Here is a 19,870-nt window from a genome sequence, read left to right on the forward strand (position 1 = left end):
GAATTTACTTCACAAGAATCTAAAAATTTGATCATTCTACAAAGGGCGACACTAATGAAAAGAAAAGAAGACCACAGCATCCTTAAATATAGATCAGAAACTCACGTCATCTAATGAAACAGGACCCTGTAGAGACTGGTGCTGTGACCGAAGATTACTGTAATATTACCTTTCTCAGAAAGCAGGAAGTCTAGTTACCTTCAAGTTTCTCACATTTGAGCCAAACTACAAATGAGTTGTATCCAGGTACAGAAAAACCAACAATATTTTATTTATAATCTTATTTTTAGTTTTTGAACTACAAATCAGATTCTAGATTTGTTTAAAAGATCATGGGTTTTATAGATGCTCATATGTAAATTAATCTGTTGCTTGCTCCCTTGTTTTTTCTTTTCCATTGAATGGTCCTCCTCATAAATACAGAACAGATCATTACATGAAAAATATAAGATTTTGCATTTTCTCCTTGTTCTCTCTTAAAAATCTATTTCTAATATTGCATTCCCCATTGGACTACTTCATAAGGGCATGAGGGAGAGGAAAGAAAAGAAAGAGAGAAAGAGAAGGGGAAAAAAAGAAAGACAAAATAGACTGGATCTCACCACTAGAATTCACCATAAAAATCTCAAAGTATAACAGAATTCTTACAAAATTTCCTAGACTGGTTCTTTAGGGAATTGAGATCTCCTGTGAAAAATATGGCAATAGGGAAGGCAGGGACGAAATGTGGGAAATAGTAAATAAGTGCAGCAAAAACAGGTTCTGAGGAATACACATAATTTTGTCTGCTTTAGATCACAATAGAATTTTTAATAAATAAATCTTTTCTTTTTTTTTTTGTAAAGACACTTTTTTGAAACAGTAGATTTAGCCCAGTTATTTGTGTCATTTTTAATAAACTGTCTTTTTTTTTTTTGATTGTTTGTTTTCCATAATTGTCAGTGTTTTAGATCTGAGTCTCTTGGACATTGTCTTTAGAGTTCATCCGGATCAATAACGGTTCATGCACTGAACTGTGTATTGAATTTATTGTGTTAACTGTTGTTGTGTGGTTGAAAGGAGATTTGTAAGAGTTATAGTGATTGAGGTGCTCATGCTCAATGGCAGGCATGGGCAGGTGGCTTTCCATGGGTGTGTCTCCTGTAATCTCATCATCCACATTAATAATTTCAACAGTCCTCGCTGGGGCATGATGGTTTTGCCGATGGTGCTGCTTCCGCATCTTGTAGAAAATGACCAGCATCACTGCAGCCATGAGTGTGATGGCCACGAAACAGCCAATGATGATTTTGGTAGTCTTCATGACCTCATCAATTCCTGGGATCCCACTGTTTATATCAGTCACAGGGATGGTGAATGTCTTTTCTGTTGACCTTGTGCTCTGTGGCGTGAGGGAGGTGGTCACGTTAGTGGTCTCCCAGTCGATCACCGGAGTGGGACCCACATTGTTATCTGTGGTCCGTGCCTCATCCTGAGAAGGTTCCATAGTCTCTACCGTGACAGTTGAAAAGTAAGAGAAGGGAGTGGTGGTTGCTGCAGTAACATTCAGGGTGGCTGAAGCGGTGGTATTTCCCACAGAATTACTCACCATACATGTGTACATGCCTGTATCTTGCACGGTTACATTCGTGAAGTTTAACGTGCCATCGCTGAGCACAGCTATCCGCACTTTATATGCCCCATGTGTCATGACTGTTCCGTTTGGAGTAATCCAAGATACGGAAGTTAGGGACGTGGAGGCCCGACATTTCAGCTCAGCTGCCATGCCTTCAGTGACATTGAGGTCTGCTGGGGGCTCCACAATGACAGGAGCATAGCATGTGAAATAATTCTGATCAAGCTCCCCAATGTACCTCCCTTTCAGATTGGGAGGGGTGTTACACCGGGCACAGCAAGCTGTATTGGAGGGGGCCATGTCTTTTATCCACCAGCTGAGCCACAAGATGTCACAGTTACAGTTCCAGGGGTTGTGATGTAAGTGTATCCGCTCTAGATGATGCAAGGGTGTGAAGAGGTCATGAGGCAGTAATGTCAGATTGTTGTGTGCCAGGTTGATCTCCACCAGTGACTGAAGGTTGTCAAAGGCATTCCGTTCAATCACTTGAATCTGGGACTGTATCATCCACAGTTTCTGAAGGTGCATCAGCCCCTGGAAAGAGCCAGGCCTGATGGCAGACAGATGATTCCCAGAAAGATCCAGCTCATCTAGTTTTATGAGCGGCGTGAGGTTAGGGATTTCTCGGAGGTTGCACATGGCAAGGTTCAAATACCTCAAGTTAGACAGACCTTCAAAGGCACCTTCTGAGATGTATGAAAGCCTTTTCAATTCCCCTAAGTCTAGCCGGCGCAAAGAAGGGATTCTGTTAAAAGCATAAGAAGGGATGCTTTCGATGGGGTTGTTTCGCAACCAGAGCTCCTTCAGTTTAGACAAATATACAAAAGCTCCATTCGGGATGGTCGTAAGACGATTGTCGAAGAGTTCCAGCGTGTTGAGGTTTGCCAAACCATTGAAGGCCCCGATTTCAATTGTTCTGATATGATTCCTACTCAACTGTAGGATTTCCAGGTGCCTCAGGTGTTTGAAGCTGTTCACTTTGATGATCTGGATTTGGTTCTCATGGAGGTTCAGCAGCCGGGTGTTGGTGGAGATGCCATCTGGAACATCACGTAGGTTTTTCCGAACGCAAATCACCTTGCTGAACTGGTTGCTGCAGGAGCAGACAGAAGGGCAGGTTTGAGCCCGCACCAGACCAGCCACCACAAGAAGTTGAAGAGCCAGCAGCACCACAAGCAGGGGGTCAAATAAGGCCCTGTTAAACCTAGGACCTATCATTATCTGCTGTGGATGTAAGGTCATCTTGTTCAACATTCATAATTTATCTGGTGTTGGTCCTTCTGGAGTTCAAATAATCTGCAATGCAATAAGAGCAAAAAAGAGTATTAGATCTCCTCCAAATGTCTTTCTCGAGGCATTGTCAGTGAGACAGTGTATCAGCTCAAGCCTTCATTTCTCAAACTAAGATAATAAATCTAATGCCATGTATTGAGCAACGGGGCTCATATTTATTAAGAAGTGTTTCCTTACTTTGAGTTATCAGCCAGCCACAGCCCATATTCCGTCATTTGTGCAATCACAGAGAAATGGAAGAATGAGGTAGAGAGGGTTTGACTGTGGTGTTTATCAACCAAGGGTGACCTGAATGCATGAGGACACATAAAATGTACCCCATCATTAGGTTCACTGTCCAGACCAGATTGGAAAAGTTCAGAAAATAAAATTGGGGGACTATACCAATAAACTAAAAACGCTCTTGCAAAATTATTAATAGCTGACATTTTATCAAGGAGTAGTCTATGTGCCATAGGCTATAGACTTCACAAACAATCCAAAAATGGCTACATAACTTGCAGAGCTCAAGGCAAAATGTAAACATGGGATGTCTTGTCAAAAATTACTAAGAATTTCAAGGGTTTCCCTGATAGTCCAGTTGTTAAGACTTTGCCTTCCGATACAGGGGGGGTGGGTTCAGTCCGTGGTTGGGAAGCTAAGATCCCAGATGCCTCTTGGCCAAAAAAACAAAACATAAAACAGAACACAATAGACTTTAAAAGTGGTCCACATCCAAAAGAAGTCTTAATAATTTTATTAAGAATTTCAAATCAGTTATAATAGAACATTAAGTCAAGCATGGGCCCTTCTAAATATGGAGTCCTTTGTAACTGCACAGGCTTCATGCCCTGATCCTTTCTTTTCCTTACTGCACTTCTCTGAGGAAGGAATTGTTATAGCCTCCATCTTCAAGAAGAAGACATTTAATTGTAGGGGAAGTAACGTGCATATAGTCACATGGTTAACAAGTAAAGAATCAGGGTTCAGATATTCATCTCACTGGTCCAGGAGAATATGATTTCAAACATTCCATGAAAAAAGTTTCTGCAAGAATGATGGCAAAAGCAAACTATTTTTCACAATTATTTTTGTTAAAATACCTTTCCTTTGGGGGTCACCTCAGCTGTAAACACTGGCAACTTAATGTATGGTACCTGTGAAAATACACTGAAATAATGACATGGACAAATATGTGTAAATTTCTAGAGATTTTCATATATAAAACTCACAACAACAGAGCCAACTGCTACCTATAGGTAGACATACTACCAATTAAATCACATCTCATGAAATATAATGTTTATGTACAGAAAAAATCATAGTATTAAATATAACAGGATTGTATATGTATTATGCCCTGACTCTTATTGATTGCTGGGAAGGAAAATAAAACAACTTACTTTCTGCATCTCTTACAGCACAAAGAGGAATTCCAAAGCTTGCGTTACCCAATATACACCCATTTCAACTGGCTTATCATGAATTGGGTACCTGCATGATGACTTCTCCCAAATTCCTCATAAACAGTGCCTCTTCTAAGAACCTCTTAGGAAGGAAAAAAAATGTGGAGACTTATCATTACCAATTCAAAAAGGCACTAAGACAGTAATTTAGTATTTACTATGTGTCACCTTGGGCAGGTGACTTATCCTCTCCACAGCTCAATCTCATTTGCACAGTGGGGATGATATTATTATATAACCCTTAGTGTTATTTTCAGAAAAAAATTAACATCATAAAGAGCTTAAAATAATGCCTTCCATACTGAAGGAACTCAATAGACATTACTATTGCTACTACTACTGTTTTTTTATTTCCCTTAGTTAGACATTTTGCTAAGTGCTGAGCATACAAAAGTGAAGAATATAACCCTCACCCTTGAGGAATTATAATTCAGAAGGTAAGACAGATAGGCAAAGAGATGAAACACAATAATATATGTTCATTGCTATGAGACCAAGCCACATTGGCACATGGGCACTAAAGTCAGAGCAACTAAATCTGTGATGGTATAATAAGTCAGGGGATTTTGAAAGAGGAGAGTCATCTGATCTAGATTTTGTAGAAACTGATAAAGAAGAGCAGAGGGACCAGCCTGAACCAAGACAAGGAAATAAGAAAGTACTAGTACAACCAAGCAACCATAAACTCCCCTATAGCAGGAGACTGGAAGGTCCAGGAAAGAGAATGGGATAGAAGCTGGGATGAGATCGGATCAAAACTCAATGTAAGCATTCCCATTTATCCTGCCAGTGACTATTCAATATTCTGTTTATACAAAGAAATGATGTCATCAGCTTTGCTTTCAAGAATGGTAATGCTACATTAATATAGAAGCCAGAAAGGCTCTAGAAGAAACCCGCAGCAAGGAGAAAGATTAGTAAAATCTTCCACTTGCTCTAAATGAACCTTGGAGAGAAGTCAATGCCAGAGATACTTGGAATTTCTTAGCCATTTCTATGCATACCATCCAAGGTCTTGAGAGATTGGCTGTATCCTCCTTAGGACATAAGCCTTCTACCAGTAGTAAGAGTCTCGGTGTAAATTAGCTTTTGTAAACAAATGCATTTTCTTAGAGTACACAAGACAGAGAAGAGACTCTGTTCCAAAATTAGGAGATACTTCACTCAGTAAAGACGTCTGTCATGAGCAACTCTTAAACACACACCCACATTCACAGACTGTAGAAAGGGACCTGAGTCTTATGAACGTGAGGTTTAAAGTCACAGAGGCTTTCTGGCTTTAGCAGCTTGTTTTGGTCTCCTTCCCTATGGCAGCAAAGAAACTTGAGCAGTAGGCTGTGAATTGTTACTCTTTCTTTCAGGACTTGCTTCCTCCCTCCAGGTTCTTGCAGCTCTGAGTTGACTTCTCACACCATCTAGCACTATGATCATTTGTCCCTGGTTCTGATTCCTGCACTAGCCTTTGAGCTCTCTAGGAACAGTATCCATGTCTCTTCTTAGCCTCTGGACAACAGAGAACCTAGTGTGCTGTAGACACTAAATAAAATGACTGTTGAAAAAGTGCAAAACATTTACTATCTAATTCCAACACTTTGTATATGCAAATTTTCTGAATTTTCTGATGTTTTGGTATCAAGGCTTTGCTGATCCTGAAGAGTCAGCCCAGCCAATAAAAAGTGTTAGTTGCTCAATTGTCTCCAAGTCTTTGCAACCCATGGACTGTGGCCCACAAGGTTCCTCTCTTTGTGGAATTCTCCAGGCAAGAATACTAGAGTGGGAGCCATTCCCTTCTCCAGGGGGGCCTAGGGATTGAACCAAGTTCTCCTGCATTGCAGGCAGATTCTTCACCATCTGAGCCACAAGGGCTCTGCCCATCCAAAGACTAGCCAGATTCTACAGATAGTAAAAGGCAGGCCTACAGGCATGCCTGCCATATTTAAACCAACCATTCTGAAGCAGGTACCCCAACCACTTCCTTTATCAGTTCTTACAGTGCTGTTTACTCTCAAGCCAATACCCCTCTGCCCTCATCATCCCAGGGTTAGATTCCAGGCAACTAGACAGACCCTACATCCCAGAACTCACTGAATTTACTCATATCACAACAGGGTGGTTGGCAGGCTTCTCACTCTGAGTTAGATTAGGAGGTATCTTTCATTATAAATTAAAACACGACCTTGAAAACCATTGTAGATTTCCATTTTAAACAGGATGCTATTTAAGTTGCCAATAATCATAACCATTGAAAAATTTTCATTTCTGTGATTCAGTTTTTTATCCATATGTTCCCTTCTTCTCAAAACACACTTCTGGAAGGTAATTGGGAATTTGAAAGAAAGAACGAGAGGGAGAAAGGGAAGGAAGGAAGGAAGGGAAAGGAAAAAGAATATCACCTAAACTCTAATATATTAACTGATTGATGCTTTTAGGATGGGGGTCCCAGGGCCCTACTTTTCTATCCCTCCTCTCACCTCCCAGCCCATGACTCTCCCTAGAGTCCTAGGGTCTCAGTCAAAATAACTGGTGAACTGGAAATAGCACAAAGTGAAAAAGGTAAGTCCTACTCTTCCATTTGCTACTGAGTGACTTCATTTTCACTTTTCACTTTCATACATTGGAGAAGGAAATGGCAACCCACTCCAGTGTTCTTGCCTGGAGAACCCCAGAGACAGAGGATCCTGGTGGGCTGCTGTCTATGGGGTCACACAGAGTTGGACACGACTGAAGCGACTTAGCAGCAGCAGGAACATCCCTTTAAAATATGAAATAATAAAGACAACCATGTCCAATGGGCAAGAAAAGAGGCTTATGATGAATTCCTGAATTCATATGTCTGCTTGAACACCCACAACCCTATTAATGTGAAGGTTACTTCATCTGTCTATAATTTACTCTCCTTATCTGTAAAAGTAGCAGAGCTACTTAATCAATAGGCTCTTGTTAGTACTGTCATATAATATATACAAAGTTACTGACTCATAATAAGTAATATATAATACTGAATAAATATTTAATACATATTAAAATAAAGTGATATAAGCTTCTTCCTCTTAGATAAGATAGGAAATAACACTAATACCTATTATTCAAAGTTGTGGTAAAGATGAACTGGAATGACCAGAAACACACTATCAATAAACCATATCCAAATATGATGTATTGCTCTTTTTTCAGTCTCTGGGTTGTTTTATTTTATACTTCTTGCTTACTTCAAAGTCTTTTTGCTATTGAAATTAATGAGATTGCCTGTAAATCAGTCATAGGTAATGATTTATGAATTATAGCTGGTTCAAAGCTAATTTATAACCTGTAGCAAATAAAGTTTGGTACACACCCAGAATTGAATAAACTACTATCAACAAAAGGTTTCTATTTTAAAATCTAAATTATGTTACTTTACATCAAAAGCCAGGTTTCAACATCTCTTTCAGAAGATGTTTTTATCACATCAAAAGGAAATTAATTTAAAGGTGCACACTATCCATTACGATGTCATCTCACAGCATTTATTTACAAATGGATCTGTGTGGGTTTTGAATTAAACTATAATACTCTTAGCCTTGTCCCAGAGGATATCCTGACTTTGTCAAGAGACCTTTCTTCTTTCCTTACCCATGCGTCAGTGCACTGAGAGACACAGAAGGGACTCAGGAGGCAGAGTAGCTAATGGGGATGCTTTATTTAGCACAGTATCATTGCTAAGTCAGCATAGACTGCTGTCTAGACGTTGGAACTAGTTTTCAAGTGAGGTGAGAGAAAGATAAATTTAGTTAACCCCAATCAATCCTCATATCTCAGTAGACCACACATTCACTGTCATATATACATGCAATGGACCTCTGTAAACATTGAAAAGCCAAACCATTAACTCCCATACTCAGAATGGACACTGAGACCTCCAGACCCTACCTTACCATCAACATCAACTTGACTTAGCTCTTCCATGGCTTCTATTAGCAACTCTATCCTCTTCTGAAATTCTCATGCTAAAGCAAACAGTTGCATGGTCCTTAGCAAAACTGGCCTAAAGGTCCTTCAACTCTTTCATAGAAAGCATGAACTGTGCTCTAAGATTCTTTGGATCTTTTGCCTCATGTTGGTGTTTTCTCCAATCCTGGATCTTTGTATCATGGTTCTTACTTGATCCTCATCAAGCTCCCGTATTGAAAAATCCTCCTAAAAATTAAACTTCTAATTCTCAATAAATTATGGCTTAATCATCACCATTCCATTCAGACTCTCCTGGACTTCTGTAGGGTCTTAGTAAGGAAAAAGACTCAGGTCTGTCTTACCAACCATTCTTGCTGGTAACCTTTTCAGAATTAACTGCTTTATGAAACTAAAGGTGGGTTAATCACTTGAAATATGCTTGAACTTCAATTTCTCTTCTTCTTCTCTGAATTTGTTGTATACCCAATATCCTATTCCCATACTCTTTCCTGAGAAAATTTTGTTCAGAAAGATTCAGTCTCTTCTTAAAAAAAAAAAAAACAAAAAAAAAAAACCACCAAATTATATTATCTTCTTTGAGACAAGGTTATCTAGTCTTGATGTATTAATAGAATCTGGCTTAAGTTAGGACTAAGCAAACTTTTTTCTGTGAAGGGCCAGATAGTAAATAGTTTAGGTTTTCAGACCATATGGTCTCTAGTTGCTACCGCTCTGCTCTGCCACTGAAGCTTGAAAATAGCTCTGGTCAAAAAGTCAATGACTATGCACATTCAAGTGTCTCAAATATTCTTAATATTTTTTCAACCATTTTAAAATTTCTAAATATTCTTAGTTCACAGAGCATACAAAAACAGACGGTGGGCTAACCTTTGAACTATTGTTTGCTGGGTTCTTGTCTAAACAAACATTGATTGTTCCATTCTTATTGCCAAAGACTGGTTGGGTCTGAACATGTGATACTATCTGGCCAATAAGATGCAAAGAGAGGTCAGCTGAGAGGATTCTGTGAATTTTTATTTTTCTCTCCCTAATAGGAAGAAAGACAGGGGAAGGAGTAGTTCTTTATTCTGTTTCTGGATCTCGTTGTGGGTATAAGATACTGAGAATTGCTACAGACAATTTGTGGCCAAGAAAGCAGGCAGCCTGAGGACAAAGCTGTTGTGCTAAAGAAGGAAAAAATGGAAAGAAAGAAGAATTTGCATTCTTGATATTGTGACAAGCAGCTACATTAATGAATCCTGTAACTGTTTTCCCTCTCTATTTTATTATTATATGCAATAATCAGCTCCATACATCATAAACAGCTCATTATTTGTCTGCTTACATGTAGTCAAACCTACCTGATATTTTCATATTCATTCTCCTCTCTCCCTCTCCTTTTATCTATCTCTCACTACTCCTGCTTCCAAAACCAAGAGCAAAGAAAAGGCAAAAGAAAAAAATCTAATTGCTTAAACTATTATATATCTGAGACCTATCAAAAAGAACAAAGTAAGCTGAGGCGACATGATTTGCTTGTAAGAAAAGAAGTGAGGCTCATCCTCATCTTACTAAGAAAGCTTTCTACTATAATCATTTCTCAAAATAGCTCTTTAAATTTTTAAGAGTGCTATAATACACAGGAAAAGGGAAAACAACAAATTAAATAACACCATTATCAAAGGTAGCTCACCCCTCCAAATCAAATTTATTTTACAAATATTTCCTAACATAATTCAACTTTTTCCCATCTGAAAACCAATTTTGCAAATCCACTGAGATTTCCACCCCTTGCGGAGGAATATATGATTCTGCAGATTTTCAGGGAAAGAAAATTTTTGTAAATATGCCCAGGGCTGACCCTCAAGGCAAATGTAATGGAAATGATGCAAGGTTTAAATGGCTGTAACCCAGGTATTCAACCTATCAAGTCAACAAGAGGCTCTTTGGCCATATACACTGACCTTGCAATGTTTCTAGAAAATGTTGAGACTTAAAAAAAATTGATATTTAAGGAAAGAAGAACCACCTGGGTCTGCATTTCACTTTTCTAGATGACTTGCATGACTTACAGTAAAAAAAAAAAAAAAAAACCTACACGTGTTTAGTGTTTAGAGGTGACAAGATTACAACATCATTAGATAAGAAGCAATGAGTGGAGAAAACTACATATATATATATTTTTTTTTAAGTAAGAAAAAACATAATAAATGATGTGGCCAATATGTTGATATGTTCTGTTGAGTATAAAAAGGGATAGAAAAGAGTCTAAGGTGACCATACCTCTTAGAACTTTACAAACTTACTGGAGCTGTAATACAAAAGCATAGATACCTATCAAAAATTAAAAGCACACATATGTGTATCTAGGAACTAATATAAATCAATGTAGTCAATATTCAAATTCCATAAAACATTGTCAGATGTCATAGATAACCAAAGAAAGTTTTAAGAGGGTTTGAGATTTTACGTAGGCACTTAAAGGGATATAATTTTGTATTGAGGCAGGTGGTAGAGGAGATAATGGATGACTTGTAAAAGCAGAGGGTCTTACCACATGGCTCAGAGGTAAAGAATCCACCTGTCAATGCAGGAGATGTGGATTAAATTCTTGAGTCAGGACAATCCCCTGGAGAAGGAAATGGCAACCCACTCCAGAATTCTTGCCTGGGACATCCCATGGAAAGGAGCCTGGAGGACCACAGTCCATATACTTGCAAAAGACTCAGACAGGACTAAGCAACTAAATTACAGCAACTGTAATACAAGCAGGGGAGTAGGAGCATGAAATAAAAGAGAAATGACTTAATGGAAGCAGGTGACTTATACAACAGAATTTAGATTGTTAAGTTGGCCCAGTTGAGGGGCACTACATGTCTGGTAGGAGAGTTTGGATTTGCTTCAATGATGAAACTTAGGAAGAAACTCCAGGCTCTTAAGCAGGAAAAGGTGAGAATGTTATTTTAGGGAGGCTCTGCCCTTATGCATAAAAGAAACTAGAGAGAAGAGTAGTTGATGGAAAAGTCAAATGACTTCAATAATCGACATCCTTAGCATTACTTTAGAACTGAATGGAACAGATCTTCAATCCAATTACCTGTTGATATAGATATCAATCCAATATCTATACATTATGAGGCATGTATAGCCTCAAATTAATCAGTCCTGCCTGGATGAAATACCAATGAAGGCAAAATTAGCTTCCGTATGCAGTCACAATAAAAACTATCAGGTTACACAGAGGCAGCAGACTATCACTTTGAAACTGATGCACAAATAAGGAAAGATACAATTTTTAAAAATCTCTAATGTGGTTCATGTCCACACTGTAAATTATATACAGAGAATGACTAAATATACATTCAGCTCTTGTTCTTTGATGATATAATGCACTTAAACTTTATGTTGAAATATAGAAAGACATCCAATCTATATTAGCAAAACCCAGTGGGACAAAAATCAGATTTAGAGTGAAATCAGGTGGGTTAGAGGGTTGGCCAAGTATTACTAATCATTCTTTGGTAAACTGGCTTTCTCTGAGCTGCACCTTCCTAAGGGAGAGTGATGATAACATTAATAGACATTGAGATGATTATATGAATTATATGATATAACATCTACTGAAAGAAAATTCCCAAACCTGCCCTATACCTTCATAAATGCCACTACCATACATCCAAATGCTCAAGGCAAAAATGTAAGGGTCTTCCTTGACTGTTCCTTTTCTTTATTTACATTCAGCATAACCCTACTCATTAAAGTATTGACTTCAGTATTAAAATATAAGTGTATTCCTCATTGTCCCTTCCTAAATGAAATAATATTCATTTCCAACTAGATCACTGAAATACCCTCTTATCAGTTTCTCTACTTTTGCAAATGCTGTACCACAGTTAATTCTTCATACAGCAGTTAGTGGAGTAGGAAATAGCAACCCACTCCAGTGTTCTTGCCTGGGATATCCCACAGAGAGAGGAGCCTGGTAGGCTATAGCCCATGGGGTCATAAAGATTCTGACAAGACTGAGACTGAGCGTGCATACACAGCACTCAGACTGAAGTTTAGAGATATAAATAAGCTCATGCCACACTCCAGTTGAAAATGCTTCTATTAGCTTCACATCCTTTTGGAGCAAAATGTAAACTATTTTCACCTCTAATATATGATTATCTGATACTTGCCTATCCTCTTATCTTTCAACTCCTCTCATTTCCCTCTGTCTTCAACCATATTGAATTTCCTTTATTCCTCAAGTGACCCAAGACTTTTCCTCCCTTAGGACCTTTGCACTAAGTTTCCCTTTGCCTGCAAGAGCTGCCCTTTGGTTTCTGCATAATTGATATCCCTTGTCATTCAAGACTCCCTTCAGATTTTATTTTCTCAGAAAATTCTTTCTTGATCACTCAGCATAAAGCAGATCTTCTATCACCATCAATCAGATTACCATTTTTATCTTATTTGTATAATTAAAACATTTTTTGCCCTCTCCGTGTGACACATGAAATATTAGTTCCCTGACTAGGGATTGAACCCCTGCCTCCTGCACGGGAAGCATAAGGTCTTAACCACTGGACCATAAGGATAGTCCTCAGATTACCATTTTTAATTTTCATCAGAGTACTTCTAATTTGATACTCTCTTTATACACTTCAGTGTTTATTTTCTTACTGCTTGTCTCATCTGAGTAGAATGCTAAATTCCTTGGAGAAACATCGTATCTACCATAGTGATATTTTTCCAAAAAATACTCATCAAACATTTGTTAAATGCAGGAAAGAATGCCTAGGTGTTCAAGCAAATAGAAACAGTATGTAGCTAGTTAAGGCTAGCCATTCACTGAGGAGCTAAATAATGTCATATTTACTCATTGATCTTTAGCATCTAGTAGAGTCCAACTCACACAATGGGGCTTCCCAGGTGGCTCAGTGGTAGAGAATCCACCTGCCAAGCAGGAGACGCAGATTCAATCCCTGTATCAGGAAGATTTCTTGGAGGAAGAAATGGCAACTCATTCCAGTATACTTGCCTGGGAAACCTGGAGGAGCCTGGCAGGCTACAGTCCTTGGGGTTAGACACGACTTAATGACTAAACAACAACAACAAGCTCACATAATAGAAATTTCATTAACTTCTGGAATGATCCTTGTTCAGTTTTTAGTTATTTTCATAGAGGTCTTCCTACAAAGAAAAGCTAGAGAGAACAGAGCAATATAAAGGTCATTCTGCTGTCTCCTTGCCCTCTTTGTTTATTTATTTATTTATTTTGCAGGAAAAGCCTTCTCTATTTCTTCATCTATTCTTGTCAATAGCAGTCCTGATTTAAGTTTGGCCAGACAATGCCCTCTGCTGTATGTGCCTAAAATAGCACAATTGCCTTGAAAATTCCAACTAGATAATCCAATGAAGCCTTTTCCTTGATTTGCTTCACGTGGCACTCAGATGCACTGCAGATCTAGAGAGGTTTGACTCAGCTTTCAGGCCCTCCATTAGGGCAGACCACTTAGCAGAAAACAAGAATTCTTATAAGCAGAAAGTCAAATCATCTACATATCTTCTTTAAAATGGAAGAGTGAGTATCTTGATTATTACACCCTTGCTCTAGAACACATCTGAAGCATTAATTAGAAAATCCTTGTGTGAAAAAGATCTAATTCTTCTGTCACAATCAAAAAGAACAAGATGGATTAGGCAAGGTATTGGGGTAGGCGGTGACAGTTCCAACTTTGCCTTAGCAACAAAAAGTCAAATCTATTTCATGTTAGGAAAGCAGGCCTAGAAATACAGCCAAAGACTTGCAAGGCTAAAAATAAAATTAATTTGTTTTTTCCCTGTTTTTTTAGCCTCACATGATGCAGGAGAGCTAAAGTGTACCTAGTACGAAGCTTTTGACTGTTTATGAATCCTTTGGATCATATTCACATTCTGAGCTTGATTATTTATGAAGAAATGAAATATAGATGACTCCCTGTTTCTCGAATTAAAGGGTGGGATTTCAGGTGTTCAGGTCTGTGTGTGTGTTTTTATGATAGTTGGCTCTGTTGGTTTAGTGAAATGCACAGCCAAGGAAAAAAGCTTAAAAGCTCAAGTGTCATACAATGCTTGATATTTCACTCTTCAGGAAATGAAATCAGACCATTCCAATGATCAGAAATGTTGCCTGCCTGTAACAATGCCTGCATTCACTTGTTCACTAATATTTTTTAAGTCTGGAGCCTTCTCTACATAGGAAAACTTCAGTTCTCCTCTTTTTCTATTCATTCTTTCTTTTTACTCAGATTCAAGGTTAACCAATTGATTCATGCATGCTATTCCTTATCTCCACCATTAGTCTTTTCATACTGTTCTTGAGGGAGATTTTCAAAGTAATGCTTTGCACACTTTGTGTAAGAACACACAGGGACCTCGGCAAATAACTGTCCAAGAAAACATAACTCAGCAATAGTCTCCCAGTCCTTACAGAATAAAAACTAAATCTCTTACATCCTCTACCCACTAGATGCCAGTAGCACCCCCAGTTGTGACAATCTGCAGTGCCTCCAGATATTGCCAAGGCCCCCTGGGGGGCGGGGAATGTGACCTCTTGAAAACTGCTGCCTTAATGTGACACAGACACTCCACGATGCTCAGCCATACCGTTTCCCCATCTCCTCCCCCACTATTATCCATAGTACAGTCTAGGCTACAGTCTGTTTCTGATTCTAAAAATATACTCCCTACTTCTCTTCTTTCGAGTCTTGCCCCTGTTTTTCCCATGCCCTGGGAAGTCCTACCTGGATTTTTTTTTTCAAAATTGTATCCCAGAGATAATTTATAGTGACCATTTCTATTAGATCTTCCTTGGCTTTACTGGCCAGCATTAATCCATCCTTTCCCTAAGGATCTGCAATGCCAAAACTACAACATTTATCAAATCTGTGTTTGAATGCAAATGCTTGGGAATGCATTCAATCTAGTTAATCAAGGGGATGATGTCTAGGCACTCAGTAAATATCTGCTGAATTGCATTATGGAATGTAGTCCACATTTAAATTCATAGTCAGGAGCCAGGTCTATTTAGGTAATTTTATCAAGGTTTAGTGATAAGACCCATATGTAAAACAAAACAAAACAAAAAAAAAAATGGCACACAACTTAGTACAAATGGTAAAGAGGATTCTCATTAATAACTTATTGTCTTCCTACCCCCCCATAAAAACTTATAAACATAATAACTTTGAGATGAAGTAGATTATCAAAAATCAGCATGTATATGGGTGATTAAAAACAACTGATTAGGATAAAAAATAAAAATCTATCCTTATCAGCAATAAACTGTATCCTAAAGACCACATCTGAGTTCCTGACATATGGTATATACTAAGTATCTGTGTATTGAGAGAGAGAGAGAGAAGAAAGGAGTGAAGAAAAGGAAGGAAGGCAGAAAGAATAATGAGCTCAAGAAAAAACTGGTTGGTGCAGATTATCAACTACTTACATAACTAAGTGAATATTAATGGAATGTAGATTTTTAAAAAAGAGATTGAAATGTGTGTAGTACTTGTCTATAAAACTGCCTATAGGTTGGATATGATACTTTGATTTATATACTCCATTTGTGAGTATACATGAGTTAATATATAAAGAAGGATTTAGAACAGTGTCTGGTACACAGTCAATAAAATACTGTGTGAATGTTCATTGCTGTTTTTCTTGTTGTTTATCTAATCCTGGTGACAGCTGCAATCCAGTTGTGGAGAATGACTGATGCATCAGGCTATCATAATCTAATGCTAAAGCAATCCAAATCACACAATCACATTTCCTTAGTTTGATTTCTTATCAACCACCTTATTTAATTATAATTTGATTTTCCATGAAAATTCATAGTTCAATCCCTGGATTCCTAAGACATTCATGAATGGATTTCAAACTATTTATAAATCTCTTGAAATCATATATAAATTTTCATATAAATGTGATTGTATATTTTTCTAGGAAGATTATTCATTGGCTTTGCCATCACCTTTTCAAAGAGATTATGATTCAAAAAAGTTTAAATCGTACAGAAAAAGATTTGACAGACTAAAAAGTATTTGAAGGGTTTGTTATAGTGCTAGCTATAATTTAGCAAATCAGCATTCTGTTCTCTATTCTATATTTCCTATGTGTTTAGTAAGTGTGACTACACCCTTCTCACCATGAGCTACCAAAACCAAATTTCTGAAATGAAGAAACTAAAGACTTGATTGAGGTCTTGAGTAAATTTTTCCAGACAAGTGTCCATTGGGAAAAGTCTTGGAGTGCAGTCTTCTCTGGTGATAATGAAACCTGTCATACACTTTAAACACTGGTACTCAGGGATAATTTGTCACTCCATGTCATTTCTTTAAAAAATTCATGTCAGCATAAGAATCAGAATGATGCACAGTGAAATAGGATCCAGAATTTCCTCCACAGAAAAGAAACAGGGACTTCTCTGCTCTAGAACTTTCCTTCATTTTGCTAGCTGAATTGCTATTTTTATCTATCTCTTAGAATGTTTTGGATAATCATGACTAATGCCAAAGGAGAAAATAATGGTTATTACTATTAGTGAAGGTCAACTGTATAACAGGGATGACAAAAAATAATATTCCATTAAAACAAAAACAACTAAACCCCAATAAGAACCACCCTCTCTCCACCAAAAAAGAAAAAAAATCTAACGTTTAATGAGGTTGAATTGCAAAAACTGGACACATATTTTAGCCTCTCAGGATGCACAATACAATGATTCTCTCTAATCTTTCAATTTGAAAAAGGGAATAAAAGAAACAAATAAAAGAGGGTGAGCGTTTCCAATATATTTATAATTACATTTAATCAAAATATGAAAACATTTTTCTAATAATGACATTCCCCTCTGGGTCCACAGAAGCTAATGTTTATCCTTCTGTCTTTTTACATATATTTGTATATTAACATAAATAGTTTTATACATTTTCTGTCTGGGATGATGAAAGGGCAAGTAACTAAAGACGCTTTTGAAAATCCAACAAGCCCATCCTAAGCATAAGTCCTTGGCAAGGTGGGTAAAGAAGGATTTGATTTCTGGAAGTTGGTCATACAGTTAATGACCTAGATTTCCATGCTTCCTTTGGACTTAGCTGAGAGGAGCTGATAGCCATTAACACCCAGCTGATCAAGAATACTTAGGAAATGCCCTATGCCAAGGTCATCATTGCCTTCTTAGGTTGAAAATAAACCAGCTAACAGTAGCAACCAAAAAGCATATGGATTTTTGTAATTATTTTTAAAACAATTTAAATTGCCATGCAAAGATTCTGAAGAGAATAAATACCACATATACAAAGAAATTCAGATGTTTAAATTGCCTTCTAATACTTTGTCAAGTACTTTCTTCCTTGTTATTATTAAACTGTACACAGCCTTAATTTCCTAGATTGTTATCACACACATATATATACACACAAACATATACATATGGGCGTGCTCAGTCAATCTGTCAGGTCCAAATTTTTGCGACCCCCTGGACTAGAGCCTACCAGGCTCCTCTGTACATTGACTTTTCCATGCAAGAATACTGGAGTGGGTAACCATTCCCTACTCCAGGGAACCTTTCTGACCTCAGGCCTCAGTTCAGTTCAGTTCAGTCACTCAGTCATGTCTGACTCTTTGCGACCCCATGAATTGCAGCACGCCAGGCCTCCCAGTCCATCACCAACTCCTGGAGTTCACTCAAACTCACGTCCATCGAGTTCTGGCGTGTTGCAATTCATGGGGCCGCAGAGTCGGACAAGACTAAGCAACTGAACTGAACTGAACTGAACTGAGCCACCAGAGAAGTCCTATATGTATGTATGTATATACGTACACATACATACATATATAGCTGGGCTTCCCAGGTGGTATGGTGGTAAAGAACCCACCTGCACATGAGGGTAAGTCATAGAGACCTGGGTTCAATCCCTGGGTCAGGAAGATCCCCTGGAGAAGGAAATGGCAACCCACTCCACTAATCTTCCTGGAGAACCTCATGGACAGAGGAGTCTAGTGGGCTGCAGTCCATAGGATCACACAGAGTCAGACATGAATGAAGCGACTTAGTAGTAGCAGCAGCACATATGTATAAATATATACATATATACCTACATATATATGTAAAGATGTTTGGGATTCATTTCATAGTAGGATGCTGGGAAACATAATCTCCAAAAGTCATTTCAGCTCCAATAATATATGATTCTAAGTTAGTTCACCAGCACTGTATGAATTTTACCTCTGAGGGAACTCCTCCTACTCTGTGACTGCCTGTCATTTGATCATGTGAAACATTCTGTTAAGACATCCCTAACATAAACAATAGTCATGAACCAATGCCATTGTGTATCCTGAGTGTGTATGTGACTGTGTGGATAATTACAAGGAGGATAGTGTTCAGAGAGAACCAGTAAGATTTAAACAGTCAGTAACAGCTATGGAGACATTAGATTTAGTAGGATATGTACATCTGGATAAGCAAAAGGTCTGGCATTCCAAGAGAGAAAAAAAATAGGCATTTCTTCCTTCAGTAATATTTGCTGAGTGCTTTTCAAGTGTCACCCACCCATCAAGAATCTTCTAGTTTCTGGACTTCCCTGGTGGCCCAGTGGTTAAGAGTTTGCCTTCCAATGCAGGAGGTGTGGGTTCAATCCCTGGTAGGAGAGCTAAGATCCTACATGCCTTGAGGCCAAAAAACCAAAACATAAAACAGAAACAATATTGTAACAAATTCAACAAAGACCATTAAAAATTGTCCACATTAAAAAAAAAAAACATACAGTTTAGTGGGATTCATAAGGGAGTGAACAAGGAACACAGCAGAAAGCACAAGGGAAGAATGCATGTAATAGGAAACACACACAAAGACACAGAGAGAGAAAGACAAAAGAGTTTTCAAGAAAATAGGCATGTGGTGGGTGGGAAAGGTATGGCAGCGAATATAAGCATAAAACAATCTGATTTCTAGACATACAACCTGATTTCTACTAGGAATCTATACTGAAAAACAGGTGGGTAAGGTGGAGTAAGTAAAATAACACCAGACTGTCAAGAATAGACAAAAGAAATGGGAATCTATATTGATTCATGGGATGGGTTGCTGGGACTTGATTTTTTTGTCGTTGTTGTTGGTAGGGAATAGAATAATGAGAAGAGTATGGACAAGCAAATTTGAATAATATGGGATATGGCTAGGAAAGAGAGCACTATAAGGCCTGAAGGTCAACTAAAAATTATGTCAATAATTGAGATTTGAGTTAATAAAGACCTGTTAGTACAGGTCTGTTTTTTACTTAAAATATAGGCTGACATGACAGCATGTTTGTTTGTTTGTTTTTTTCCTATATCTGGTGTACAGTCCTTAACTTGGTGAGACTCCCTTTACACTTCACTAGGTCTCCTGATTCCTGACCCATCATTGACTGCTTCACATCTGTATATATTTGGGACGCTCTAAAAGATCAGACTATGCCAAAGCCTTTGACTGTGTGGATCACAATAAACTGTGGAAAATTCTGAAAGAGATGGGAATACCAGACCACCTGACCTGCCTCTTGAGAAACCTGTA

The 19,870-nt window shown here is 38.0% G+C and overlaps 1 protein-coding gene across 1 annotated transcript in view; it reads right to left on the bottom strand.

Moving 5' to 3' along the window:
* Positions 1-247: 247 nt before the first annotated feature.
* The window catches only part of LRRC4C (leucine rich repeat containing 4C), a 188,842-nt gene continuing 169,219 nt past the window's right edge, over positions 248-19,870 (bottom strand). The window contains exon 2 of the mRNA XM_040259034.1: positions 248-2,911. Coding sequence (XP_040114968.1) covers positions 947-2,869 — 1,923 coding nt within the window. The 5' untranslated portion in view covers positions 2,870-2,911 and the 3' untranslated portion in view covers positions 248-946. The remainder of the gene's footprint in view (positions 2,912-19,870) is intronic.

The sequence above is a fragment of the Oryx dammah genome, unplaced genomic scaffold (genome assembly GCF_014754425.2).
Source record: "Oryx dammah isolate SB20612 unplaced genomic scaffold, SCBI_Odam_1.1 HiC_scaffold_17, whole genome shotgun sequence".
Classification (NCBI taxonomy): Eukaryota; Metazoa; Chordata; class Mammalia; order Artiodactyla; family Bovidae; genus Oryx; species Oryx dammah.